The 27811-nt window shown below is 56.6% G+C and overlaps 1 protein-coding gene across 1 annotated transcript; it reads right to left on the bottom strand.

Moving 5' to 3' along the window:
* Positions 1-27254, bottom strand: PDE6B (phosphodiesterase 6B; the record flags this gene model as incomplete). Its single annotated transcript, XM_082837875.1, has 22 exons — positions 1-62; positions 887-1043; positions 2180-2263; positions 3484-3558; positions 3860-3923; positions 4446-4553; positions 4797-4897; positions 5309-5396; positions 5630-5739; positions 6058-6165; positions 7433-7579; positions 8083-8148; positions 8540-8683; positions 8871-9020; positions 9714-9761; positions 9907-9973; positions 10761-10825; positions 11709-11783; positions 11875-12015; positions 23603-23692; positions 23989-24141; positions 26787-27254. 22 exons carry the CDS (start codon positions 27252-27254, stop codon positions 1-3), a joined length of 2571 nt encoding a protein of 856 aa, XP_082694001.1.
* Between the last annotated feature and the right edge of the window lie 557 nt (positions 27255-27811).

Genomic DNA, 27811 nt, shown 5'->3' with positions numbered 1-27811 from the left:
TCACAGGATGCAGCAGGTGGAAGACTGGGGTGCCGGGCCGCCGTTGCAAACTTCTGTGCCGGCTGCAAGAGAAGACAGGACGGTGAGCGGTGAGTGAGAAACGGGCGCACCAAGCTCCTCCCCTCCACACACCCTGCAGGAGGAAGGGCAGAGACGGGCTGGTTGGCCTAAGCCGATTAGCCCAGCAGTTACTAGTTTAGCCCTTGGTGACACTCCAGCCTGGGCCTCTCTGAAGCTGGCTTGTTTCTATTGGTTCCCTCCCCTGCGGGACGTTTCAGGGAATGGCGACAAAAGTCCCAGAGCGCACGCGAAAACCAAGGCAGCAGCTCACAGGTTCTGATTTGGGGCGCGCTGAGTGGTCGCAACAGAGCCGCGTTCCCGCGGTGCAGGGTGAAGGTAAACAAGTGCGGCAGCGCGGGGGACACCGCGCGCTGACCCCGAGCCCGCTTCCCGTCGTGTTCCATGCGCCTGCCGTTTATCTCTGAGGCTGGGTGGGGGCGTAGGTAGAGCTTCTGAGCTCCCTAAGAGGGCACTGCTGATTGATTATGGGACAGAGGAGCTGTTAAGAGTTCACGCTATTTCAGCGGGCTTTCCTTCCTTTTATAGAGGAAGTAACACTCAGTTACTTCCCTCCTGAGTCCCCGGCTAGGACCCCAAGCGCGCCCCCATGCTCTCCAGCTACGCTGAATCAGCAGGGCTGTTCCTGTGGGATGGGCCTCCCCACGTGGCCGCCTGTGCCCTGTGCAGCCAGGAGCCCTGGTGCGCCGACCACAGGGCCTCCTGAAGGCTGGCTTTTCTCCGGGTTGAACTCTGTTGCCTCGTGCCCGCCCCCGCAGGCCAAGGCCCGGCTGTGTGGTCTTGGCGGCAGCAGGTGTGGAGCGCAGACCTTTTTTGGCCGCCGTCCTCTCTGCCTCCTTCCTCTGCTCCTCCTCCAGGGCCTTCACCTTCACCTCATACTCGTCGGCCAGGGTCTTCCACTCCTTCCTGTTGTTCTGCAGCCGGTCGAACATGGGCAGGATCTCCTCGTGGAAGCGGGAGAACTCCTGGAAAGGGAACCGAGAAGTCAGGCCACAGCCCCAGCGGCTCCTGGGCGGGCTGGGCTGGGCTGGGGGGGGGCATGGGGGTGCCACGTGCCCAGCAGAGGCCTGAAAAGGGAGAAGGACGCGGGGGGGTTGTGTCCTTGAGGTTAGAACAGGAGCTGTGGGGCGAGGTCCCCGAGAATAGAGTAGAAAGCATCAAAGCAGAAGGGACGTTCCCCCGGCAGGGGGGCTGGGAAGGCGGCCCAGACGTGCAGGTCTTGGGGCTCCTTCGCCCTCTCTCATACGCACATCGCACGTCACACAGAGCCCACGCTCGCCCAGGAACACGTGTGAACGCCCGCAGGTTGTGTGGGTGGACGCAGGTGGGGAAGGCAGTGGGAGGGGAGTGCCTGGTGGTCCCCGGCAGTGACCACCTCAGGACCAGCATGTGCACCCTGGTCCCGCCTCCCTCCCCAGCACTGACAGCCCCCCCTTGGCGGGGGCAGAAAAGGGAGCTGGTGTTTTGGTAAAGGGAAGCGTGAGACCTCGGGGGCTGGGGTGGGGAGTGGGGCAGGAGGGACGTCACTCAACTCAACCTGAAAACCTCCTCGGAGTGTGGGGTCTGCCCCCGCCCAAGATGGGCGGGGCCTGTGACGTCATGGTGTGTGTCACTCGGGAGGGCTCTGCCCCCTCACTCCCTTGCCAGTCCCTGGAGCTGATGTCACAGCACCTGTCCCAGCTCCTTGGCATGCGTCCCACTGTCGCTGGGCTGTGCCCGGGTGTTTGCTGGGCTGCGTGCACCCAGCTGGCGACAGTGGACCACCCCCCTCCTCCCAGGGTGCAGACACTGAACAAATGCACTGCACGTATACTGCAGTCAGTGCCCTGAAAATAGCGTGCAGCCCTGGGCAGGGGCGCCTTAGACGGGGTTTGGGAAGGGACATTTGAGGTACGACCTCGAGGTGAACAGGAGGACGTTCTGGGAGGGAGAAACTGGGGGGGATGATGGGGAGGGGACCCCTTGGGGTGACGCTGAGGATTTCGATTCCGAGTGCAGACTCAAGGGGGATGGGAGCCACCGTCCCCCCGCACCCCCCACCCCCACCCATTCCCCGCCCCTCCCCTGCAAACCCAGCCAGGCCCTGGGCCACCCCGCTCACCTTGTACACGAACGTGCACACAAAGTCAATGAAGCCGACCTGCAGTTTGGGGAGCTCGGCCGCCTTGTTCCGGTCCATCATCGGCTTGTGGGGGAGCAGGGACACCGTGAGGCACCTGGTGGCAGGCGTGCCTGACACCTCCCCAAGCCCCCAGGACTCAGCCCCACCCCGGCTCGGTGAAATTGTCCACGGAGACAAGAGAGCAGCGCCCTGGGGATGAGCTGGCCTTGGAAGGGAAAGCCAGGACGCCCCTTCCCTTCCGCCCCACCGCCCCGTTCTGGGGAGCTGCCCTAGGCAGCGCTGGGCTCAGGCCACGTCAGCCAGGCGTGGAGCGCAGAGCCCCTCCTCCAGCTTCCCCCCCCCCTTGAGCTATCCATGGTGCTGACCCAAGGCCTGGCTCGTGACTCCCAAGGGGGCAAACCCCCATGCTCTTGAAGGAGCTGTCCTTGGTGTCCAGACTCTGGACCCCACCCCCACCCCCACCCCCGGTTGCCTGCTGGCAGGCCCCTCCTCGGAGTTGCCCTCTGTCTGGAGCCCGGCGTGCTGGAGTGAGCCATGCAGGACCCTAGGGGCCTGGCCCGGGGGAGACTGACAGGCCGCCTGCCCTTCCCCCGAGAGACTTCGCTAGTTGGTCAGGGCACCCTTTCCTGCAGCCTGCGCCTGGCCCCAGAGCCTTCCCAGCCCGGTGCTCAGAGAGCTCTTCAGTGGCTGGAGTTGGCTTGTGACAAAATCTCTCTCCTTCTCTTCTGCCCATTGTTGGGCAGTGCTCGCGTCCTTGTCCCCACGCAGGCGCCCCTTCGGCCTAGCAACAGGCCCCTGACCCCCACATTGCTGAGCTGAAGGTCCCGGCATCGTTGCAGCCCTGAAGGCAGACTGAGTTCCAGTCACGCCCAGACGGGCCTCCCTCCCTCCCCTCCGCCCCTGTGACCTGGCGACCGTGCGCACAGGTCCAAGCCCCAGGGTCCTTCCAGTACTGGACAGCCCTACCCCCGGCCCCCGCCTCCTCTCCCCCTCCTCCCTGCAGAGCTGCCTGGGCCCGTGGAGGCCTTCGGTCATGAGCCACAGTCCGGCTCTGCAGCTTCGGCAACGGCTTTCCATCACTGCAGGCATCACAGTTTTACTCCCTCCCTGCCTTTTCCGCAACTTACCCAGATTCGGTCCCAGCTAAATTCTCACCAGATTCATGTCACATGACCCCACAAAGTGAGAGTTAGGTCCCAGGACCCCAGATCCCCGGGGGTCCCCTGTCCGAGGCTCCCAAGCACCGTGATGGGTATATGGAGGAGTCTGGAAGCAACACTCACGATGGGCTGCTGATCCAGAACTGTCCTCTCCAGGTCCCCTTGTTCCCAGAACTCAGCTGCCACCAGCAGAGCGACCTGAAAGGCACACGGAAGGCAGGCGTGCTGTGGATTCGGTGATGGTCAGATATTGTCCTGAGATCCTGTCAGGTTGGCTGGTGCCCTTGGTCTTCTGCACCCCAGACTCTGGTGTCCCTACTATTCAGGTTGGGAGTGCGGCAGCCCATTCCACCGTGGCGGCACTGGCTGGGCCCCAGAGCTGGGCAGCAGCCCTCGGCACTAGTTGCAGATGAATGGCTCTGTTCCCGCATCCCAGGCTGCACCTGGATGCAACCCTGTGAGGACTGGCAAGACGTCTGGGGCCCCGCATGACTCTGACCTTGCTCTGGACTTCCCAGGGCTTGGTGATGGCAGACAGGTCACACGCCGTCATCATCATGGCCCTGTGGGCAGACGGAGCTCCAGGCACATCCACACTGGCCTCCCCCCTTCCCCTCCACCTCTGCAAGGCCCGGTGACCGTGGAGGCACAGGTCCAAGTCCCAGTGTCCTTCCGGCAGTGGACGGTGCTACCCTGCACACCACTCCACGCCTCCCCCACGCTCCCCGTCTCCTCGCCCCTCTCCCTAGGCAGCCAGGGACAGGAAGGTCAGCAAGTGCTTCTTGGGGACCAGTGATTTACACATACTTCCTAATTGGACCTCTGGGACAGGCCTGGGGCTGGACGTAGTTCTGAATCTGCACTTTGCAGGTGAAGGGACGGAGGCTCATGAAGGGAGCACGGTATGTAATTGTGGACAAGCCTGTCCACCCCCAAGTCCTACTGCTGCTCCCCTGAAAGGAGAGCGGGCGAGGCGAAGCGTTGGTAGGAGACGCTGAAGCTGTGAGAAGTGGGCTGTTCTTGCTGTGGAGCGTCTGGGCCCTGGGGCTCCCGGTCCTGGGGGGGAGGCGTCGCCCCGCACTCACATGACTATCTCCTTCCGCGTCGTCTCCAGGGAGAGGTACTCCACCCAGCTGTTCCTGTCCTCGTAGTTCTGGGACTCATCCACAATCTTCTGGAACATCGTCCTCTTCCTGAACCCCAAGGACAAAGGGAGGGAGTTGACCCCCGCCCCCTCACGCCACGCAGGACCACACGTCCTCCTTGATCTCAACCCCACACGCCCTTCCAGGAGAGGAACCGAGGTGGGGAGTGCAGCCTTTGTGGGGCCCCGGGGCGGGTTGTCTGCCTGGAGCCCCAGGTGCCCCCCCAGCCAGGCTCCCTCCCCATGGGGCCTCCTGGTGGTCTCCACGAGGCGGGTGGGCGGTGGTACCCACTTGAAGTAGAGCGCCAGGTCTGTGGCGATGATGGCGATGTCCATGAGGTGGATCACGTGCTCATGCTGCCGCCGGTTCAGGTTCTGATAGATGTTCAGGGTCTGCAGGCGGGGCTCTGGTCACAGGTGCGTCCCCCGCACTCCCCGTCCTTTCCCCTCCCCCACCCCTCCTGGAGGTCATCCATCTGTCCCTCTTGGCGTTGCTGGCCAGCTTCTACCCAAGGGTCATGGGCCCCAGGCCCAGGTGGCCGCACATTGCACCGGGAGGCCCCCACCCCCCTTCTCCCCCCCAACACTCCGGGGACCTGAGCCCACCCCACCCCCCATGAGGGCATTTCCAAACTGGAATCACCAGGCCCGTCCCATCACCCCCATCGCCACCACCACAAAGTCTGCCTCCCTTCTCCAGCACCAGAGCTGTGTGGTGTGGACGCTGGCAGTGGAGTTCCAGGGGTGCAAGCGAAGGTCAGTCGGCCAGGAAATACAGCAAGAGAGCAAAGGGAGGGCACGCACCTCCTCGGAGAGCAGGAACTTCCCGAACTCCAGGTGATGTCGTTCCAAAATCGAGGAGCCGTGGAGCTTGGCTAAAGGGTTCTGGGATCTGTCACGGAGGTTTAATGAAAAGCAAGCAGTGGTCAGGAGCCCCAGAGCAGTCTGTTTGCCCCCAGCTCCCCCCATGAGGAACGGGCACCCCTGTGGGTGCGGCAGGCCCTCAGAGGCGACCGCTCTCCCCAGCCGCTCTGCTGGGAGGCAAGCTCTCCGCAGGCCCCTCCCCGGGGACGCTGTGGCTGCCTCCAGCGCACAGCCACGTGGGCGCCCCAGGAGCGCGCCTACTTCATCTGGTACAGGTTGTTGGTGCCCCGGTGGTCGATGTCGTGGCACAGGCCGGCGGTCACCATGGCGAAGGCCTCCAGGTCCGTGTAGTAGCTCTTCAGTTTGCCCGTCTGCAGAGACAGAAGCCCACGATCCTGCAGCCCATCAGCACCCTCGCCTGCCCTTGCTTCCCTGCTCTGCCGGGTGGGGGCAGGGGCGTGGGAGGCGAGGGGCTGGGCCCGACCCCACTGCCCCTTCCCAGCTCACGTGCTCTCCATCCACTTCCCGGGCTGGGGGTGTGCGCCAGTCAGAGGGGCCTCTGCCCTTGAAGGCCCCCACCTCCCACGTGGAGGGGCCGCCACCTAGGGTGCTGCCCTTGGAAGTGGGAGGGTCTTCACCACCCTGATAAACGGGTGAGCCCTCTCCCCACCCCCGCCGCACCCACGCACCATGAGAAGCGTGAACATCGTCTGGGCCACGTTGAAGCCGTGGCGCCAGTTGTGGTAGGTGATTCTCCGGTACCCCTTGCTCACGGAGAACAGGAACCGCACCAAGACCTGAGGGAGGCGGAGACGTGGGCTCCAGGCACTGAGCACCCGGTCCCACCGTCGCTCTCCCAGCTGACAGCTGTGGGAAAGGCCCACGTCCCGTCCCTGCCCCACCACTGGCCTTTCGTGGGTGGCACCTGCCGGGTGCACCCGGGGTGGCAGGCAGCCGGAGGGGTGGAGCCAAAGCCAAGAGCAGGGCATCTGGGCCTCCGTCCTATTGCGAAGCCCCAGATTGAGACACGGACCCCAGGAGAGGGGGCTGGGATATTTCAGAAGACGAGGTCCATTTCAGCCATGGGTATCTGAATGCGGCAGGATGTGTGGGCACCTGGCCCAGTGACGGGGGAAAGGGGATGGTGGCTGAAGGTCCAGAGGCCGAGGGGTGGCAGAAGGGCGAGCCTCTATTGTCCAGCCACCCCTGGACAATAGAACATGGGCCCAAGGGAGCCTCTCATTGCTTCCACTGTGGTTTTTAGGGCCAGAAATTATTTGGAAATTTTTTATTCCGTTAATACTTTCTACAGTTATTTCTTTTGTGTTTTCCCTTTGTTTTTTGTACAATGTCTTTAGAAAATGCCAGCCTGCTGCACTTGTTCTCCAGGGCATAGAGAAAGACGGTTCCCTCACTTGGCCTTGGGGAAGCAGATGCTCCCTGAGGTGTGAAGGTGGAGGCAGGGCAGAAGCTGGAAAACCACAGGGAAGCAGCACAGCTGGGAAGGCTGTGCCCTTCTCCCTGGGACAGTCTCTGAGGGGCCCTCTGTGCTCACACCTAGAGGGTGCTGTGTGCTTTCTGCACAGGTGCTGGGCTGCTTCTGTCTCCTCTTCCTCCAAAACCAAACACCCACTGCTGCCCAGTGATGCACTTGATGATCAGACTGCCTGGAGTACCTGTGTAACAAACTTCCCATCCATCCGTCCGTCCGTCCGTCCGTCCGTCCGTCCATCCATCCATCCATCCACCCATCCATCCATCCACCCATCCGTCCGTCCGTCCGTCCGTCCGTCCATCCATCCATCCATCCATCCATCCACCCATCCATCCATCCACCCACCTACCCATCCATCCACCCATCCATCCATCCTTCCATCCATCCATCCATCCAGCCAGCCAGCCAGCCAGCCAGTCATGTATTCTAGGCACACTTGCCCTGAATATTTTGCTGGCCTGCACTGTCCATTCTGTAATGAACATGTTTGCCCCCAGACTTCCTGCAGGACCTGGGGCTCCTGACCACCTCTCCCCGAACTGAGACCCTGATCATGAATGACCCCTCACCTCCTGGGGGATCTGGAACTTTCGAACCACTCCCAGCTCGTAGTACATCTGGATGCCACATTTGACCAGCTCCAGCTCCGTGCACTCCAGATCAGAGAAGTGGAACTCATAGATATCAAACTTGGTGGGCCCCGGCAGCTCTTGCTTCTGTGGGAAGGATTGTGGGGCTGAAGCGGGCAGGCCCACCGAAGCCCTGCCTGTTCCTTGTCTCTTCTCCTCTCAGGACACTCTGTCCAGCATCAGACACCCCAGGTGTCTGGTAACATCAAGCCAGTAGCCTGGGGCACTCACATCCCCTCCCAGCTCAGCCCCCTTCCTCTCCCCTTCTCCCACCTGTGGCCCAACAACGAGAACTTGCCAGCTGGGCAGACACGGTGATGTTGTCAGGGAAACAAACACAAAGATACGCACATACACAGGCACACGCAGAGAGAGACAAGGACACGTGAATATACAGGCACACGGAAGGACACACAGACACATGCACTGACACGGGCACACACGATGCGCAGGAACGTGGACGCGTATCAGCGGCAAACATCACAAGCTCACGCTCTGTGCCCAAGCTCACTCCGGCCTCCTGGGAATGGAGGCGTCCCCCCACTCAGGCCCGCCCAGTCTCCACCTGGGGGCGGGAGTCAGGTTCTGACCAAGATTCTCCCCAGCTCATCTTCCTCGCATTCCGCAGGCTCCTTCCCGAGACGCTCTCTTGTTGGCTAGGAGAGAGACCGTGTGCTATGAGACAGAGTGACAGTGTCAGCTACACCCCTCATGACTGTGGGACAAAGTGACATTGGGCACGAAAGAACAGCGGGAGCCTCCAGGAGCCCCAGCTGAGGCCTCTGGCTTCAGAGACGGCGACGATGAGAGCCCAGCCGGCTCTCGGTTCCTACACGTCCCTGCCTCTCCACGCCTGTCGAAGCTCTCCACTAGGGCGATGACGGTGGAGGCCTTGCACTGCACGACCAGAAGGGCCGTGGTCGCTGCCTGCCCACAGCTGAGGGCCTGGGGCCCAGGGAAGGGCTGCCCGGCCGTGCGTGGCGAGTGGGCTGCAGGTGGTGCCTCTGCTGCTGGGATGCCCCGCCTCCCCGCGGGGCACCGACATACCAGGATCAACTGGATTTCGTCCCTGTCGCATCTCACGTGGTACAGAACCATGTCCTGGGCGATGTCCTTGCGGTTCTCCAGCCTGTTCATCTTGTCGTAGGTGTCGGCGTTCAGCGCCGACCAGCCCAGGAACTGTGTGAGAGACTGCAGGAGCGCGTCACCCACCACGGGCGCCCCCCGGTGCGCAGGGGGCTCCCAGGGGGCCGGCCTCCAGCCCCTGGGATGGGGCCTCACAGCTCCTCCCGGGCTCTCGCGCCGGGTCAGGGCCCGGAGCAGGCGGTGTCCCCGCCACACGGGCATCGCCTCTGGGGCCCACTGGACAGGCGCTTACCTCCATCAGGAGTTCGTCCTGCTCATCGAAGGGCTTCCCGTCTTTCCTGTTGTAAAACGTTGCGACCCCCACAATCTCCTCCTTCTTGTTGACGATGGGCATGGAGAGGACGTTCTTAATGACCCACCCAGAGTCGTCCAGAGGCCCTTCCTGCGAGGAGAGGCGTCTGGAGCTGACCGCTGCCCTGGGTCTGGCCCTGGCCCGGGCCCGGCTTGTCAGCCAGGGAGTGTGAACCTTGCTTCTTCTGCCCTCAGACTGTGGAGACTGGGTCACTGTTCCTGTCTGTTGGCCCCCAAGGGTGCATGCTGTGACTTCTCCCCAGAGGAGAAGGGAGGCCTTGTCCACAGGGGCGGCCTCACTGTGTGAGTGCTGTGGTCGCACAGGGTCCCACCCTTGGAAGGGCCCCCGCTTGACTGAATGCCCTGCTGCCAGGTTCCTAATAATTGTTGAGCAAGGGGCCTAGCACCCCCGTCCCTGGGGGCCTTACAGTGGGTCCTAGCTCACATCCCACTGATGCCTGGCTGGTGAAATAGGGACCCTGGCCAGTTCCTGGAGGAGGCCCCGAGACACAAAGCCCGTCTCCACTGGTCCACTTGACCTAGGCCTACTTCAGAAAAGAGCCCACCCTGGTCATGTGTCCCCACATGGAGCAGACGTGAACCCTCGCCAGGCAGAGCCGTGCCCAGCCAACACGCAGACCTGTGTGTACGGAACACGTGTTTGCTGCCGTTAGCCTGTGAGACGTGAGGTTGTTCCCTAAACAGCAAAAACGAATCCAGTCCCTCCTTTCTGAGTCACAGTGTCTTCTTTCCTAAGTACCACACACTTTCTATGAATGAATACCTGAAATTTGAACATTTCATCAGCCTGGGCGTTCATAATGTTACAGATCTGAAAAAGGACCAGAAACACAGTTTCACTCGAAGCGGCCAGATGTACAGTATGACTCTAACATAGACTCTGTCCAAGTTGAGGAGCTTCCAAGTGAGCAAAGCCGGGGCACACAGGCCAGTGGGAAGGGCTCCGGGGGACTCACAAAGCCACTTTCTGCCACGTAGGTTGGAAGGCCACTGGCGAGGGCCCAGTGGTCGGCGGGGGGTGAGCTGTGGGAGAGAAGCAGAGGGTCAGAGGACCAGATGCTCAGCTGTGTGTTCGTGCTGATTCCCGTCTCTGACCCCAGCTGGCAAGGACTGGAAGAAGACGGGGGAGGCCAGGGGTGAGGGCTGGGGGCGCCTGAGTGGCCTCACTCCTCCTCTGCCCACGCTGAGGCCCCTTGCCCTACAGGGGGCCGCACCGTCACCCCTGAGGGCCTGGCCCTGGATCCCAGTCCCTGCATGGGACCTGCGGGCTGGGGTCCTGACAGGCTAATGGGGCCACGGAGGCCACATGGCCATGCGGCTGTAGGGCTGGTAATGGCCAGCTGCCGCCTGCCAGTCTCTCTGGGCTGCCCTGAGCTCCACGCGGCTCTGCTGCCCGCAGGGCTGGGTCCCCTCCTGTCCCGCCCCATTGGGTGTGCAGTGTTGGGCCTCCCCTGCCAGGGGCTCTACCTGCTGGGCTGTCTGGGTCAACCAAAACGAGACCCTGAGGGCCTCAAGGGCCAGTCACTGCTGACAGGGCCGCCTGGACAGCTCATCTGACCCCCTGGACATCCGCACCAACAGCCGTGGGGCTTCGGGCCTCCTCAGGCCCCCACTCATTTCCTCCCAGGCCAGTAAGTGGGCCTCCCTCCCCACCGCATCCTGCCGCGCCCCCCAGCTCAGGGAGCACCAAGGTGTGCGGGGCCGAAGCCGGGGCTGCTGACTCCGCCGTGACAGGTCCTCAGGCCAATCCAACCGGGGTCCGGGTGGTCCTGCCCTTGGGCAGTGCTCCTCATAAAAGCCCGACACTTACGGGATGACCTTGATGTCTTCCTTGCCATGGAGGATGTAGTCGATGACTTTGTAGAAGACGATTTCCTGAGAAACAGACCCAGCAAGCGTGAGGGGCTCCCCGACGGGAACCCGTCAAGACATATGCCCACATAACTGCACAGAGGCACACAGGTGCACACGATGTACACACGTGCCAACCGTCGTGGGACACACATTACACACTCTGGTTTACATCTGTCTTCCCTCCGTCTGTGTCCCACTCAAAAACTGGGCCCTGTGCTCCTTCACACATATGCACGCAGCTGACCCAGGCCTGTACGTCTGTGACACACACGCACACACACACACACACTCACACACTCACTCACACTCACATAACTATGAGAAGCCGTGGTCACAGCCAGCCTTTGCGCAGAGAATCCTGCATGCACTTGGCACACAGAACCCATGGAATCCTCTGATGCCCTGTTATTATCCCCATTTGACAGGAGGGGAGACTGAGGCATGGCCACGCTCTGAAGTATGACCCGGGTCGGACGCACAATAAGTGACAGAGATACCTGCCCATGTCCCTACCCTGCTCACACACACCCACGAAGCCCCACTCAGGCAGATGTTACAATGATTTAAGAATAGGGCAGCGGGAGGTTAGGGTCAACCAGAACCGATGTTGGTCTTTACAACCAGGCTGACGACCCTTGTCAGGAGACCAGGCCTGGCCCTCGGCCCCAAAGCACTGCAGGGCTGGAGTCAGGGGAGATGGCCCCCAGGGCCCTGACCTCTGCAGCGGTCAGATAGCCAGCCGGCCCACAGCCTCGTCCTCGGCGCCCACACCCTTCCCCTAGCCTTCCTTCCCTCTCCCACCCTGGGTCGGGCCGGGACAGGCCCCTTCCCACCCTGGGGTTGGAGCCAGGAAATCCAGGGTGCACGGGCAGGGCCTGTCCCTCCCCCCAACCCCATGACTCACACGGCCGTCAGGTGTGCGTGGGCCTGAGTACGGCGGGGCTTCCCCCATCAGCACAGGCCACACGTCAAAGAATTCCTGGGTGGAGGAGAAAAGGGAGTGAGTCACTGAGTCAGCGGCGGAGCTGGGCGAGGCTGGCCGGGAGGTCCTTGGGGCGCTGAGGCTTCACCTTCTCCTTGGTCATGTCCAGGAGGCCCACTGAGTATCGGTCGCAGTTCAGATAGGCCCGCACAGTGTAGAAGGCCTTGTGGAACTGCCTCTCGATGTCCGTCAGCTCCTCAAACACCTTGTTGGCTGACCACAGCAGCACCTGGGGAGTGACATACCTGTGGGTCGTGGCCACACCTGCCCACACCCATCTGACCACAGCGGCACCTGGATGTGAGCTGTCACGCCTGAGACACACACATTCACACACGCTCTGACCTCGGAGCCCTGGGGGACACTGGTGACGGTGCCTCTCCCAACAGGGCGCCGGCACCAGGCTGTGATCCAAGCGCGTGACTCCCTGCTCCCTGCCTCGGGGGCCCTGCAAACCTTCTGGAAGGTAAAGTCTCCAGTCTTTGGCCACATCCCTGCCGCTCACTGCCTGGTGCTGGCCTCAGGCTGGGTTGGTAAGGGAATGAGTGAAAACTGAAATCGATCGCCATGAGCTTGAAGGGCAAAGATCTGACCAGCCAGCCCTCCATAATTAGCCTGTGAGAAGCTGGGGCTTGAGAACAGGAATTCATTGTTTCCTGGAGGTCAAGTGCTTTTGTGGTCTCTGCAAAGTGAGTTGAGAGTGGCCCTGGCCAGACCCTGCCCCAGACATTGACGCCCAACTGGGCCCCAGGCTGCTGTCCAGGGCCACCCATCGGGCTCTCCTCCCCCCTCCTCAGCCACGGCCCACAGGCAGGTCCCTGTAGACCCCACCCTTTCACACTCACTCACCACCTCCGTGCCCTCTGACCTTTAATAAGGGCGGCCTGGTGCCCAGCCCCTCCGCCTCCACTGCAATACTTCCTTGCCTGGCTCCCTCCCTGCTGGCCACCCTCGGGGCCCTCTGCAGCACCTGCACCCTTTGTTGTTACAGGTAGGGATGGGCACTGGAGACCCCACTTGCCCTAGAGTCCTTTCACCAGGAGGCAGCCCACTGCCTATCTCGCTCTATTGGTAGGGGAGGCTTTCCCAGCAGCCCGGCCCCACCCTCTCTGTGCCCACTTCCCCCCATTGGTGGAGGAGGCTTTCCCAGCAGCCCGGCCACGCCCCCTCCGTGCCCACCTCTCCCCATTGGTGGAGGAGGCTTTCCCAGCAGCCCGGCCCCACCCCCTCTGCACCCACTCCCCCCCATTGGTGGAGGAGGCTTTCCCGGTGGTCTGCCCCCGCCACCTCTCTGCCCGTGTGTCTGAATCGCACTCCCACTGTGACCTCAAAGCTCACTCTGACCAACCACAGGGCCTTTGCACAAGCTCTGTTCTCTGCCTTCACAGCCCTCAGCCCAGAACTTTCTCATCCTTGAGTCTCAGCCTAAAGTGGCTCAGGGAAGGCCCTCCTTGAGCACCTGCGGCACCAGATGCCCTGCAGCACCCCATCTCGTCCCCGGCCTCTCAGATGTACAGTCTCATTGTCTCCAGACTCGACCGCAAACTCCATGAGGTTGGGAGGCACAGCTTTTTCATGGCTAGAGCAGCGCCTGGCCCCTGAGTGCTCAGCCTGCATTTGCAGAGTGCATGGGAGGCGGAGAGATTCGCTGTTCTAAGGATCTTTAATCCTCCCAGCATTCAGAGGGCAGAACCTCACTATCCCATTTTACAGGTGGGGAACCTGAGGTCTCGAAGTTACTTGACTTTCCCGAGGTCACAGAGCTGGGGAGCCGCAGATCGGCATCCTTACCCAATGCGCGTGGGGGGAAGGTAGAGAGTTCCGTGCCGGGTGCATTCATTTCCAGGCCGTTAGCGGCAGGGGGCTGAGGTGCTTAGTCACCAGCTGACAGAGGAAGGACATGCAGGGCAGTGGGTGTGGGTGACCATGGAGCCCCCCCTCCCCCGACACATGTGGGAGACTCCCAGGTGGCAGACTCTCTAGGAGACCCGCGTGCCAGTGAGAGCAAGTCTGTGAGTGTGGGTGTGTGCGAATGTGTGCATCTGAGTGTGAGTGTGTGTGAGTGCTAGTCACCTGTGCATCTATCCCACAGGTACTCGCTGAGCTATCCCTGGGTACCAGTCCTGGTTGGGACCAGAACCCATGTCACAGATGTCAGGGTGGGGGAGGTCGGGCGCTCAGGGATGTCCTGGACAGCTGAGCTCAGGGGTGAGGGTATCTAGGCCACACACCTAATTTCTGAGCCATCTGAGTAATTCAGTCCCCAAACTCATCCCCTAGGAGGGGGACAGAGTGAGAAGGTGTCCCTGCACAGCCTCTAGGCGAGACCTTCCTCCACTCTCCACCCTGTCCCCTCCTTCTGTCCCAGCAGAGAGTGTCCTGTCTCCCCTGCCCTCCAGTGCCCCAGTCGGACCAAGGACCAGTCCCCACGTTGGACCCTGCTCTGAAGCAGGTACTAATATGGCCCCAACGAAACGGGGGCTCAGCGGGCCAGGCAGCGTGTCCACGGTGGTCTGAAGCCAGGAGCGCGGGCCACCCCAGGCCTCTGCCCTTCCCCTTCTTCCTGTTTCCATTTTTAACTCTCTGAGTTGAGTCCAGGGTGCACCCTGAGTGAGGTGCAGGCATCTTCGGAGGCACCTGTAGCCACTGCCAGGTCAGGGTTTAGAGTTTTCCAGCCCCCAAGAAGGGGGCTTTCACTGCCAAGGGAGTGGGTTCAACCCCTGCTTGGGGAACTAAGATCTCACAACCCATGTGACCAAAAAATAAATAAATTAAATTAAATTAAAAATTAAGAAAATTACATTAAGGCAAACGTAATAAATATGCAAATGCATTGCTTCCTCATTATTTCGCTACAGTTCACTGTTTTCATACTCCTAAGGTTTCTGATGGTGGAAAGGAGGTCCACACTGTGGCCCGTCTCTTCCCAACCTCACGTCCAGTGACATCGCAGTGGGAGCTGCGATGACAGAACCAGCCTGCACCGCCCGGGGTGGAGGAGAGCCAGCCCCTCCTTGCTGCGTCAGACTCACATATCCTGACCTCTGAACGCTTCCACTTGTTCGCAGATCAGGGCTGCGCGACAGCATTTGAGCCTGTATGCTCTCTCTGTAGCTCCTGCATCGGGACGTCTCCCACCCCATCCTGGGAGGGGCAGCACACATGCTCCAGTCTTCACACCAGCCAGTGGGTCATGGACAAAAGCACAGCCTGGGGGGCAGCACGGAGGCCAAGGCCCTGCACCCCTGGGGACTTTCATCCAGCTGTGGTGCAACATGGACCGTTGGGCAGGGGGAACCACAGCTAAAGCTGGCCAGTCAGCTTGACGCAGCAGGTCTGAGATAAATTCCAACATCCCAGGGCCAAACCTATGATTTCTTTGTTGCTTCTATGGCCTCTGACCAAAGTGGCTGAGACACTCTCAAAAAGGGATTAACGGGAGCCCCTGAGCCAGAGTCCATGGAGATAGTGATCAGGAAGGACTGACAGTGGTTCTTGACTTGGGGAGGGGGGCCTAGGACCCTGGAGGGCTGCTAAGGTCTGGGGGAGGGAAGGGTGGGCACTGTGCTGAGAACTGCTTTAATTGGAGGTCGGGGCTCCCCTACAGCACGAGGAAGAAGCGGGCACCAGGCTGAACCACAGGCAACGCGGCAGCCAGGCTTGGTTCATTTTAGACTTTTCTTTTCAAAAAGAGCTGTGAGGGAGAGCTGTGAAGTAATTAGGTTTCTTTAAAATGCCATTCAGAGTGTAAGGTCTCAGAAACGGCTTTCTACTGGGATTAGGCGACGTCTGAGTGGAAATCAAAGCACTTAATTGAGACGTGTATGCCCATTGTTGGAAGTCCCCTTTAGAACTCCCACCGAAAGCACGTCTGTACATGCACGTGGTCTGAAGAGCTGAAAACGAGTCTCCAGATAGTCGTGTTTCCTAAGTGTCAGAAATTCATTTGCTGGAATGATATTTATTGCCTGCTTTAGGTCTGGTATAACTGGACAACAGAACAGACAAAAATCCCCAACTCTTAGAATTCACTTTCTAAAGCGGGGAGGGGGTGACAGCTAGAACATGAACAAACCAACCAACCAGATGGCTTGGCACAGGGAGATGAGTAAATGCAGGGGATGTGGCAGGTGGAGTTGGGTAGGGGATACAGGGCCAGAGTGTGGGGATGCTCAGGTCGGGGGAGATCTCTCCACGGAGGAGCCATGGGGTGTGTGGGACGGTATTCTTGGCAGAGGGACCTGCAAATACAGAGGCCCCTGAGGGGAGCATGGCTGGGGCAGAATGGTGGAATGGGGTGAGCCAGAAAGGTGCAGGGGAGTCCCTGAAGACCACCAAGTGACAGGACCTAAGTTTTCAAAGTATGGCTCTGACTGCTGAGTTGGGGTGGCTGATGAGAGGTGCAGAAGGACAGGGACCCTGAGACAGTCTTCATGAGAGGGAGCAGAAAAGCGGGGTATCCAGGGAGGGAGGTGGGGACTCAGGACATGACAGGCAGAGAATCAAAACCCTGGCTTCTCCTGAGACCTGACTTTCCTACAGAGGGAACACAATCCCCTGGGGGAGATCCACTGGGGGAAAGTGTGTGTGGTGGGGTAAGACCCAGAAAATGCTCCAGACGTGCCTCACTAGGCCCGCACCTGGGGTATGTGGGGCTGGATTTGAATCTTGCCTTGAGGCAACTGTTATGGAGCCACTGATACGAATCTGGGGAGATGTCTTCACAGCAGTTGGGTTAAGGGGCTTGGCCGAGAGGAAGCTGGGAGAAAGCAAGCCTCAAAGCAAGGGCAGAATGAGAGCCACTCAGAACACCTCCTCCAAGGGGGACGGGCTAGACCTCACCTCGGGCAGATGGACACACAGCGAGAATATTTGGAGAAATAAGGCCGGGAAACCCCGGAATTTGATGAAAGACATGCATATTTCCACCCAAGAAGTTCAAAGCACACCCAGTAGGATGAACTCAAAGACACCCACACCAAGACACATTATAGTCGAGCTGTCGGAAGACAGAACCTTGAGAGCAGCGAGAGAAGTGGCTCATCGCCTACAAGGGATCCTCAGTCAGTTTATCAGCAGATTTCTCATCAGGAACTTTGGGCCCAGAAGGCAGTGGCCTGAGGTGTTCAAAGTGCCTAAAAGAAGAAGAAAAAATAACGGCAAAGCTGTCCTTCAGAAGCGAGGGAGAAATTGACGTCCCCAGAAAAACAAAAGCTGAGGGGGTTCATGACCACTAGACCTGCCCTGCAAGAGCTGTCCTGCAGGTGAAATGAAAGGACCTCAAAGCTGTATGGAGAAATAAAGATCCCAGCAAAGGTAAATACACGAGCAATTACAATAATTGCTGGAATTATTGTAACGATGAAAACTATAAAACATCGCTGAAATAGATTAAAGGAGACACAAATACTTAGAAAGGCATCCTTTGCTCATGAATTGGAAGACTTAATGTTGTTACAGTGTCAATACTACCCAAAGTGACCTACAAATTGAATGTAATCTGTGTCAAAATCTCCATGATGTTTTTGCAGAAGTAGAAAAGCCCATCCTAAAGCTCATATAGACGCTCAAGGGACCCTGAATAGTCAAAACAATCTTGAGAAAGAACAAAACCGGAGGCCTCATATCTTCTGGTTTCAAAACATAGTACAAACCTGTATTAATCAAAACATGTGATACTGGCATAAAGACAGACCTACAGACCAAAAGAATAGCTTATAGAGTCCAAAAATAAACCCTAGGCTATATGGCCAAACGATTTCTGACAAGAATGCCAAGACCATTGAGTGGGGAAAGGGCAGTCTTTTCAACAAATGGTACGAGGAAAACCAGATATCCACATGCAAAACTATGAACTCAGAAGAAAACACAGGAAAAAAGCTTCATGACATTGGATTTGTCAATGATTGCTTGGATATGACTTGAAAGACACTAACAACAAAAGAAAAAAATAGACAAACTGGACTTTCTGAAAATTAAAAGCCTTTGTGCATCAAAAGACACCATCAACAGAGTAAAAAGGCAACGCACATGGAAGAAAATATTTGCAAATCACACTTCTGATAAGGGATTAATACCCAGATTATGTAGAGAACTCCTGAAATTCAACAACAAGAACAAAAACAAACAACCAGATTTAAAAATGGGCAAAGAACTTGAATAGACATTTCTCCAAAGAAAAAATACAAATGACCAATAAGCATATGAAAAGATGACCAATATCACTAATCATTCGGGGAATGCAAATCAGAACTACAGTCAGAACTAACTAACAGCCGTTGGGATGACTAGTGTTAAAAACAAAACAAAACAGAACACAAGTATTGGCAGGGATGTGGAAAAATCGGGACTGCCTTGCACTGTTGGTGGGAGTGTAAAATGGTGTAGACACTTTGGAAAACAGTATGGAAGTTCTTTAAAAAATTAAACAGAATTACCATATGATCCATCATTTCCACTTCTGGGCATACACTCAAAAGAATTGAAAGCAGGATTTCAAAGAGGTATTTGTACACCCATGTTCACAGCGGCATTGTTCATAATGGCTAAAATGTGGGACCAACAAAAGCGTCCGGCAACAGATGAATAGATAAGCAAAATGTGGCCTATACATACAATGGGATACTATTCAGCCTTAAAAAGGAAGAAAATTCTGTAATATGATACAACAGGGATGAACCTTGAGGACATTCTGCTCAGTGCAATAAGCCAGTCACAGAAAGACGAATACTGTAGGGTTGCACCTGTATGAGCTAAACTCATAGAAACAGAAAGTAGAATGTGGTTTCCAGGGGCTGGGATGGGGGTACTGGGGAGTTAGTGCTTAATGAGGATAGAGTTCCAATTTGGGAAGCTGTGTAGAGTTCTGGAGATGGACGGTGGAGATGGTTGTGCAACATGAATGTAGTTAATACCACTGAACTGTAGATTAAAAATGATTAAGATACGCGGAGCGGCTGGGCCCGTGAGCCATGGCCGCTGGGCCTGCGCGTCCGGAGCCTGTGCTCCGCAACGGGAGAGGCCACAGCGGTGAGAGGCTCGCGTGCCGCACCGCAAAAAAAAAAAAAAAACAGAAAAACAACAACAAAAAAGATTAAGATAGTAAATTTTTTGTTTTGTGTATTTTACCACAATGAAAATAATTGGGAAAAAATTAAAGGGATGCAGAAATATATACCATGCTGACACCAATCAAAAGAAAGCTAAATAGTTATATTAATTTTATACAAAGCAGACTCCAGAAGAAGAAAAATGATCAGGAGTAAAGAGGGCTATTACATAACGATAAAGGGGTCATTTCTTCAAGAAGACATAACAGCCCTTACTGTGTATGCACCTAACAACGGAGCATCAAATTCCATAAAGAAAAACTACTAGAACTGCAAGAAGCAATGGATAAATCCACTACTATAGCTGGAGACGTCAATGTTCTTCTTTCAGTGAATTGATAGATCCAGCAGGCAGAAAATCAGTAAGAAAATAGTTGAACTAAACAGCAATGGATATAATGAATATCTATAGACTACTTCATCCAACAACAGCAGAATACACATTCTTCTCAGGGTCACATGGGACATTCGCCAAGAGAGACCATACTCTGGGCCACAAAACACATTTGAAAGAATTAAAAATCATAAAGAATACATTTTCATACCACAGGGCAATAAACTAGAAGTCATTAACAGAAAGATGTTGGAAAATTCCAAAATAGATTAAACCATACACTTCTAATTAACACATTTCTCTTGAGAAGAAGTCTCAAGAGAAATTTAGAAAGATATCGAACTAAATGAAAATGGAAATACATACAGGTCAAACTTTGTGGGATGCAGTGAAAGCAGTGCTTGTAGGGAAATTTACAGCATTGAATGTACATACCAGAAAAGAAGAGAGATCTAAAATCAATAATCTAACCCTAGGAAACTAGAAAAAGAAGACTAATTTAAGCCTAAAGGAGGCAGAAGAAAATAAGTAATAAATTGTAAAACTCTCTGCCCCCCAATTTAATAATCTAGATTAAATAGCTTAGATTAAATGACTGTTTCAACGCCTTGAAAGACACAAACTACCAACACCCACAGAAGGAGAAATAGAATAACCCTAATAGAGCTATAAGTATTAAAGACATTGGATCAATAATTAATAACCTTCCAAAAAGAAAGCACCAATCCCTGATGGATTCACTGGCGAATTCTACAAAACGTTTAGGGAAGAAACTACACCAATTCACTACAATCTTTTCCAGAAAATAGAAGCAGAGGAAGACCTTTTAACCCATTCCCTGAGGCCAGCATTACCCTAATACAAAAACCAAATAAAGCCATTACAAGAAAGAAAAACTACAGGCCAAAATCTCTCGTGAGCATAGGTACAAAAATTCTTAAAATATTAGTGAAACAAATGCAATAGTATATATAAATAATTATGTTCCGTGACCAAGTGAGAGTTATCCCAGGTACACAAGGCTGGTCCAGCATTTGAAAATCAATTAACGTAATCCACCATATTACCAGGCTAAAGAAGAAAAAAATAACACGATCACATCAATTGATGGAGAAAAATATTTGACAGAATCGAACACTCATTCGGAATAAAAGCTCTCAGCAAAGTGGAAATAGAGGGGAACTTGGTCAACTAGATACAAATTCTACAAAAACCCTACAGCGAATGTCATACCTGATGGTGAGAAACTGGTTCTTTCCCTACTACTGGGAGCCAGACAAGGATGCCCCTCTTACCGCTCAGTCAGCATCGTACCGAAAGTCCTAGCGAACGCAATAAGGCAAGGAAAGGAAGAACAATGGATAGAGATGGGTAGGGAAGGAGAAAAACTGTCTTTGTTTGCAGATGACATGATCATCTATGTGAAAATACCAAGGGATCAATCTTTAAAACCTCTTGGAACTAGTTATTGTCTTAAGGTCACAGGATAACAAGGTTGACATACAAAAATCAGTTGCTTCCCTTTATACCAGCAATGAACAATTGGAACTTGAAATTAAGAACACAATACCACTTACATTAGTATATCCAGGATGGGTAAACAATAAGGTCCTACTGTACAGCACAGGGAACTATATTCAATATCCTGTGATAAACCATAATGGAAAAGAATATTCAAGAAGAATGTATGCATATGTATAATTGAATCACTTTGCTGTACAGCAGAAATTAACACAACATTGTAAATCAACTACACTCGATTTTAAAAAAAGAGAATGTAAAACTTCTGTTTTTCCAAATGCACTGGTAAGAGAATGAAAAGACAAGCTATACTTCTGGAGAAAATATTGGCAAAATACATATCTGATAAAGGACGTAAACCCCAGTTTTACAAAAAAAACTCTTAAAACTAACCAGTAAGAAAACAGACAACATAATTTTAAATTGGGCAAAAGATCTGAACGGACACCTCACCAAAGAGTAGGATATACAGTTGGCAAATGAGTATATGAAAAGATCCTCAACATCATTTGTCATTAGAGAGTTGTAATTTAAAACAATAATACGAAACTCCTATTAGAATGACTAAAATCTAAATAACTGACAATACCAAAAGCTGACAAGGATGCAGAGTGACAGGAATTTTCATTCATTGTTGATGGGAATGTGAAACGGTACAGCCACTTCTGCACAGTTTCTCACAGAGTTAAACACAATTACACCATATTATCCAGCAATCACACACCTTGGTATTAACTCAACCGAATTGAAAACTTGTACCCACACAAAAACCTGTCTGCAAATGTTTATAGCAGTTTTATTCATAATTGCCCCGAGCTGGAAGCAGTCAAGATGTCCTTCCATGGGTGAATGGCTAAATAAATTGTAATGCATCCAGACACTGGAAGACTATTCAGCAACAAAAAGAGATGGGCTGGGAGGAGATATGGGGATGTATGTATATGCATAGCTGATTCACTTTGTTATAAAGCAGAAACTAACACACCGTTGTAAAGCAATTATACTCCAATAAAGATGCTTAAAAAAAAAAAAAGAAATAGGCTACTAAGCCATGAAAAGACACGGAGGAACCCTAAATGCATATTACTAAGTGAAAAAAGCCAGTCCTAAAAGGTTCCATACCATATGATTCCAAGTGCATGACATTCTACAAAAGGCAAAACTATGGAGACAGTGACAATATCAGTAGTTGTCAGGGCTTTGGTGGAGGTGGGGGTCTTTAGGGTGGTGAAATGATTCTTTATGACACTGTAATGGTGGGTACATGTCATGATGCATTTGTCAAGACCTATAGAAATTTACGGCACAAAGAATGAACCATAATGTTTGCAAATTTAAAAATCATTTGATAGGTTGGGGGATTCCAGGAAAGAATGCAGACTGTGACAAGAGAATGCAAGAGACCTCCTCACGGAAGCAGGTGGGGAAAAGGTGCTGACCTCAGCGTTTTTGGAAATGCATGGCGTCTGCAAGAGTAAAGGCAAAGGAACTGCACACATCTCTGTGCTCCAGTGATGAACTTGTTTCTCATGGGTCACAGGTACCCTGCTGTACGCGTGCAAGGGGGCTGGACAACGACGTTAAGTGGACGGCAGAGGACGGGAGCCAGGGGTCTCCGTGTAGCGTGGCGGGGGGGCGGAGGCCAGAACGATCCACGTGGGGATGATGGGGGTTGGTGGCATCAGCAAGAACTCAGGCTTAACTTAATACAGATGCAGATGGTTACACGCAGAAGTATTTACAGACGTGCACCTGCATGGGCTTGCAGACACACACCTATCTCCTCGCTCCGTCAGCTGAGAGGACCTAGAAGCTATGACACGCCAAGCCAAGATCACACCTGGTGCCCAGGTCGTTGTTTCTAAGACCGTCTCCAGCAAAAAGAACCAGTACTCCTTGAGGAATGGCTAATTCCGGGACTGGGCCGGAAAATACAAATGAGATGGAAGCATTTTGTAGTGCCAGAGAATAAGGAGGTGCAGAACCCCCAAACCAAAAAAATCCACCCACCAAACAACCAAACAGATGGGGTCGATGGGCATGTCAGAGGGCGCAGGAGCTGCTGAGAAAACACGCTGAGCAAAGAAATCAGTCAGGTCGCGCCGGAAACACCCGAGAGTCCCGACTCATAGACAAATGTCGGCAGAAGGAAAGAAGCGGGCCGAACAAATCCCCCGTGCAACCCCGTCCCCACAGCGTGGGGCTGAGTCCACCTGGTGGCCTTCCGACGTGCCCTCCGGAGCCCCACGCTGCAGTCCCGCTGGCCGCAGGCTTCCAGCTCCTCTGCGGCCTCAGGCCCTGCCCAGAGCCCTCTCTCACGCCCTGCCCGCCCCACCGTGTCCGCGCCCCCTACCGCCTTCTGCACGGGCCACAGAGGGTGGAGCGCCGTGTCCCCCGGGGCCCCCAGGCCTCCTCGCTCAGGGGGAAGCCGACTGCAGTCCTGGAAGCCATTGCTCTCCTGTGTGGCCAGAGGCAGAGCAAACCGGGAGGCTCGGCCGCAGACTGTGGGACCCTCAGCCCCTGCTCTACGGTCATAATCCGCCCCTGCTCCTTCCACAGAAGGCTTGAGGCAGCTTCTAGGGAGGAATGCTGACGCCCGTGTTTGCAGGTGGTCACAGCCCCGGGGCCCGAGGGCGAGGCACCCGGCCTCGCTGCCCTCAGCTCGGCAGGCATACTCACAGCTCCGCGTCCGCAGCCACGAAAGCCCCGGGCCCTCTCCCTCGGCTGCCCAGGTGCCCACAGAACCATGTGCCTCTGTCCAGAGACCAGGGTGGGGGGACCTGACCACACTCAGGCAGCCCGGGGGGCCTGGAGCCGGCGGGGGTGCCCTGGCTGGCAGCACGTGCGGGTACCTGGCCTCGGCGTGTCTCGCAGTTGTGCAGGTAGCTCAAGTGGTAGATCTTCAGGTTTAACGTCCCGAAGTTCAGATACTTCAGGAAAACCTGAAACAGGAGTTGTGGCAACAGCAGGTCAGAACCCTGGTTTTCAGATGTGTGCCCAGGTGTGCGTTTGTGGAGGAGACACCCAGCTGCCTGGAGGCGGGGCCGCACACGCAGCATGGACCTCAGCCTGCGGGCCGTGGACTTGTACACAAATGTGTAGATGAGCCCTCGGAGCTGAGCCTAGGAGAGGTGCCTACACAGACGTCACCTGCCAGGCGTGGGCCCTGCCAGGCACTGGACCGTGAAGACCCGGGGACAGGCGCGTGTGCGCGTCCAGAGGGCTCCCGGACACTCACGTCTTCATCTTCACTTGTGAAACACGGGCCGTCCAGCTTGTTCACAGCCATGATCACAGCCACAACATCTTTGCCGTTCATGATGGGCGTGGCCAGGATGTTCCTTGTCACATAGCCAGTCAGCTCATCAGCAAAGGAGCTGAAGTGGGGACACTGCAAGGCAAGAGGAGAGAAGGGAGAGGCCGTCGCTCTGCGGACCTGGAGTCTTGGTCTCCCTGGTCCCTGGGGGTCAGGGCTAAGCTGCCCAGGCCAGGGCTGAGACCCAGGTGGCCACGCCCCAGGTATCAGGAGCCTGGGAAGCACATGAGGACACGGCCAGTGGCCTGCCCTCGGGGCTCCAGCCTGCCTCAGTCTCTATCACCCCATCTCAGAGCGAGCGACCCCCAGCTCTCGATCCACGGGCTCTGCAGAGTCCTTGCAGGCTCTGCACGCCCCCTGGGCTGCGGGCAGACCTAGCTCCTCCCACGTCTGCTGCCATCTGGCCGACTGGCCTTCTAGACGTCTCCTGAGTCTGTCTAGTCCGCCTGTCCCCAAGCCCCTCCTTGTCTAGGCTGCCATCTCCTGCTGCCCTCAGCCACCCTGGGCCACCTCCCACACCCAGGACCTATCTGCCAGGCCCCGGGGGCGTCTCCTGGGCCCACGCTCCAGCGGGCTTCCTGCCCCCACGATGAGACCTTTGCCCAACTCTGGCCCCCAGGGCAGGTTCCCCCAGCCTTAGAGTTGCTCTTTGGGGCCTCTCCCTAGTCAGGGGCCAGTGGAAGGGCTCTCAGGTCTGTCTCCACAGGGAACAGCTCATCTGAGCTTTGTCCTGGCCCAGTGACCAGCCTCAGGCCCATTGCCCCTGAATCTCACTGCCAGAAACACCTGCCCGCCCCGTCCCCATTCCGAGGATCGGCATCCACCCTCCGCCGCACAGAGAGGACCTGGGCCTTAGTGCTTCCCTGCCCCTCCGACCCAACCCACTTCTTTAAAGTGCCCCCAACTCTCCGCTTCCACTGCCCAGACCCAGCCATTGGTCACCACAGCATCCCCGGGGCCCCCGCCTCCGGGCCCAACTGTGCTCTGCACGGCTTGCGCAGTCCTGCCCCTCCTCCCTCCTCTGAGCCATCCCGGCTCCTGGGAATTTCCTCCCACGGCCAGCCGCCCACCTCGACAGGGTCTAGATGCGTTGGCGACATGCCGGACCCTCTGGGACCTCCTGCCCGGCTGCCTCCCCATGAGCCCTGGGGTCTCAGGGGCCACAGAGGGGTGGCGGGGTGACATCACAGCCCTGCGGCGCCCCCTCTGACCACCGCTGTCCACACCCCCCGCCACGGTGGGACACAGGCTCTGTCTTAGTTTCCCCTCCATAAAGTGACATCTGGGCTTCATGATACACTTATTGGAGACTCGACTTTTTGCTGATTTTGACCCTGGTCTCTGCTCCACTGCAGCGTAGCCCTGAGGATTAAGGCGAATGCCATGCCCCTGCCCCATGAAGGAGGCATCTAGTGTGCTGGGCAGTTGTGGAAACATCAGAGGGAGCTGAGCCCCAGGGAGAGACAGCCCCGCCCCGGGGCGGGCACAGGCAGTTTGAACCAGACCCTCAGAGACACCAAGAGCACAGGTGGGGGGTGCAGCTGGAGGCTCACAGAAGGGAGGGGGCAAGATGTAGTGGGAGAGGCGGGGGTGGCAGGGGAGGCACTCATTGTAGCCCCCCATTCCCCCCATTCCTGCCGCACTTCTGTTCCTGGTAATTTATGCTCCTGACATCCCAATTCACGGGTGACCCGTTTCCTAAAAAGGAAGTGAAGATGAAGCTAATCTGAGAGATTACTATATTCAGGTCGCTGGGCCGAGGCTTGTTTGAGCAGATAAGTTTAAGAGGATTGCAGCCAAGGAGCCAGGGGTCTAGGGGTCCGTCCACACGTCCGTTTGTCTCCAGGGACGAGGGGACATTGGCTGCTTTGGCGGAGACCTGTCCCGCTGGGTAACGCCCTCTGGATTCCTTCACAGAAAGTGGAGGAGGTGAGCCAGCCCGAGGCTCGTGCTTCCCGCTCCCAGGCCATAGCAGCAGCCCTCTCTGGGGTGGGACGGAGGGGACGGGAGAAGGCGGCCGGCTCTCCCTGCGCCCCCTCGGGGCCCTGTCCCTCACACGTGTCCAACAGGCGTGGTTCCCCCCAGTCCCAGCCGCCCTCTCCCCTGGGGCATCTGTCCTCCTGGCACCCCGCCCCACCCCCAGAAGTGTCATTGGCCTCCCCCTCCCTCCCGTCCAACCAGAACCTGTCCTCCCAGACTTCTCCGCTCCAGGCACTCACTGCGTCCACCCCTCCTGCCCCCTCCTGGACCAGCTGCTGCTGCTTCTGTTTTGGCTGTGATGCCTGCAGATCTCGGTTCCAGGACTGAACCCAGGCCGTGGCAGTGAAGCTGCCGAGTCCTAATCATTGGACGACCGGGGAACCTGGACCAGCTTCTCCTGAACCCCCAAACTTGCTCGCCCCAGTGAGCAGTATGGTTAGGGCTCTGGGGTCCACTGGCCCCTCCATTCTGGGCCTCTGCGCCAGCCCCTGCTCAGACGCCGTCCTCCGAAATCCCCATCCAGGGAATCATAGGTCAAGGGGGCAGCAGGGCCTGCCCAGGCTGCCCTCCCAGCCACCCCAGGGCCTCCTTCCTTCCCGCGAGCTCTGGCCTGGACCTGTTCCACTTGCCTCTCTGGCCGCCTTCCTAAAAGCCGAGGGCCCCCTCACAGCCAGTGGGCTGACCCATCCTTCGGGGACTGTGGGAACACTTCGCCAACTCCCACGAGGCCCAGGACCCACCTCCGTCACATCCTTGACATTCACCACCTTCTTGGTCTGAGCCACATGGCCCACGACCCCAATGTCCAGCGGGAAGAAGATCTCGGAGTCAGGAGGCACCAGGCAGTCCTCCAGGGCGCTGCCGGGCTGCACGCTGAAGAGGCGCGTGGCGAGCTCGGCCGTGCCATTGCGCTGGCGGTACATGAAGAGGCTGCAGCGGTCGGCATGCAGGATGGAGCAGAGACGCCGCAGGATCTTGAAGACCACGCGCTCCATGTTCACGCTCTCCTGCATGTCCTGCACCAGCTCGAACAGGGCCGTGCTCTCCTCCACCTGGCACAGCTCTTGGAAACTGGTGCAGCCTGCCGGGCACCCATCCTCGCAGGCGCTGGCCACATCCTCAGGGCTCAACTTCTTTCCAAAGTACTGGTCCGCAAAGCCAGGGTTCTGGTCCAGGAACGTCTGCACCTGCTCCTCGCTGAGGCTCATGGTGTCCGGCTGCCCGTCTGACAGAAGCGGCAGCCCCCAGCGCACAAGGCCCTCCCGCAAACACTGTCATCAGCAAAGCCTTTCTTAGCGCTGATTACCGTACCAGCTGGCGCGCCCACGCCTGCTCTCCCTCCCTCCCCTTTGGTCCCGGACTGCCCGCTTCCTTCCTGGAAAATCAGACCCCCTGGACTGGGGGCTGCAGCGGAACAGCTCAGGGCCTTCTGTCTGAGGCAGGGATCCTGGGCGCTGGGATAAGCCCTCACACCCAACCCCTGGAGAGGGGTAACCCCTGGAGAGGGGTAACCCCTGGAGAGGGGTAACCCCTGGAGTGCCATGACCCCTTCTGCCTAAGCGGCCGCCCGAGGACTTGGGATGGTCCGACAGGTAGCTCCAAGTCTCTTGGGCCCCCAGACCTGGGCTGAGGTGTGGTGGGGTGGCAGGGCACCAGCTCTGTCTTGGGGAGGTGGAGGGACTCCTGACAGGGCTGCCCACGTCCACGGAGGGAAATGGGGATAAGGGAGGAAGGTGTGGGGGTGCGACCGTAAGGGGGGCCTTTC

Source organism: Leucopleurus acutus (assembly GCF_964270905.1).
Source record: "Leucopleurus acutus genome assembly, chromosome: 4".
NCBI classification, from domain to species: domain Eukaryota; kingdom Metazoa; phylum Chordata; class Mammalia; order Artiodactyla; family Delphinidae; genus Leucopleurus; species Leucopleurus acutus.
Note: the sequence above shows the minus strand (reverse complement) of the source record. Positions and strands in the feature narration are given on the sequence as shown.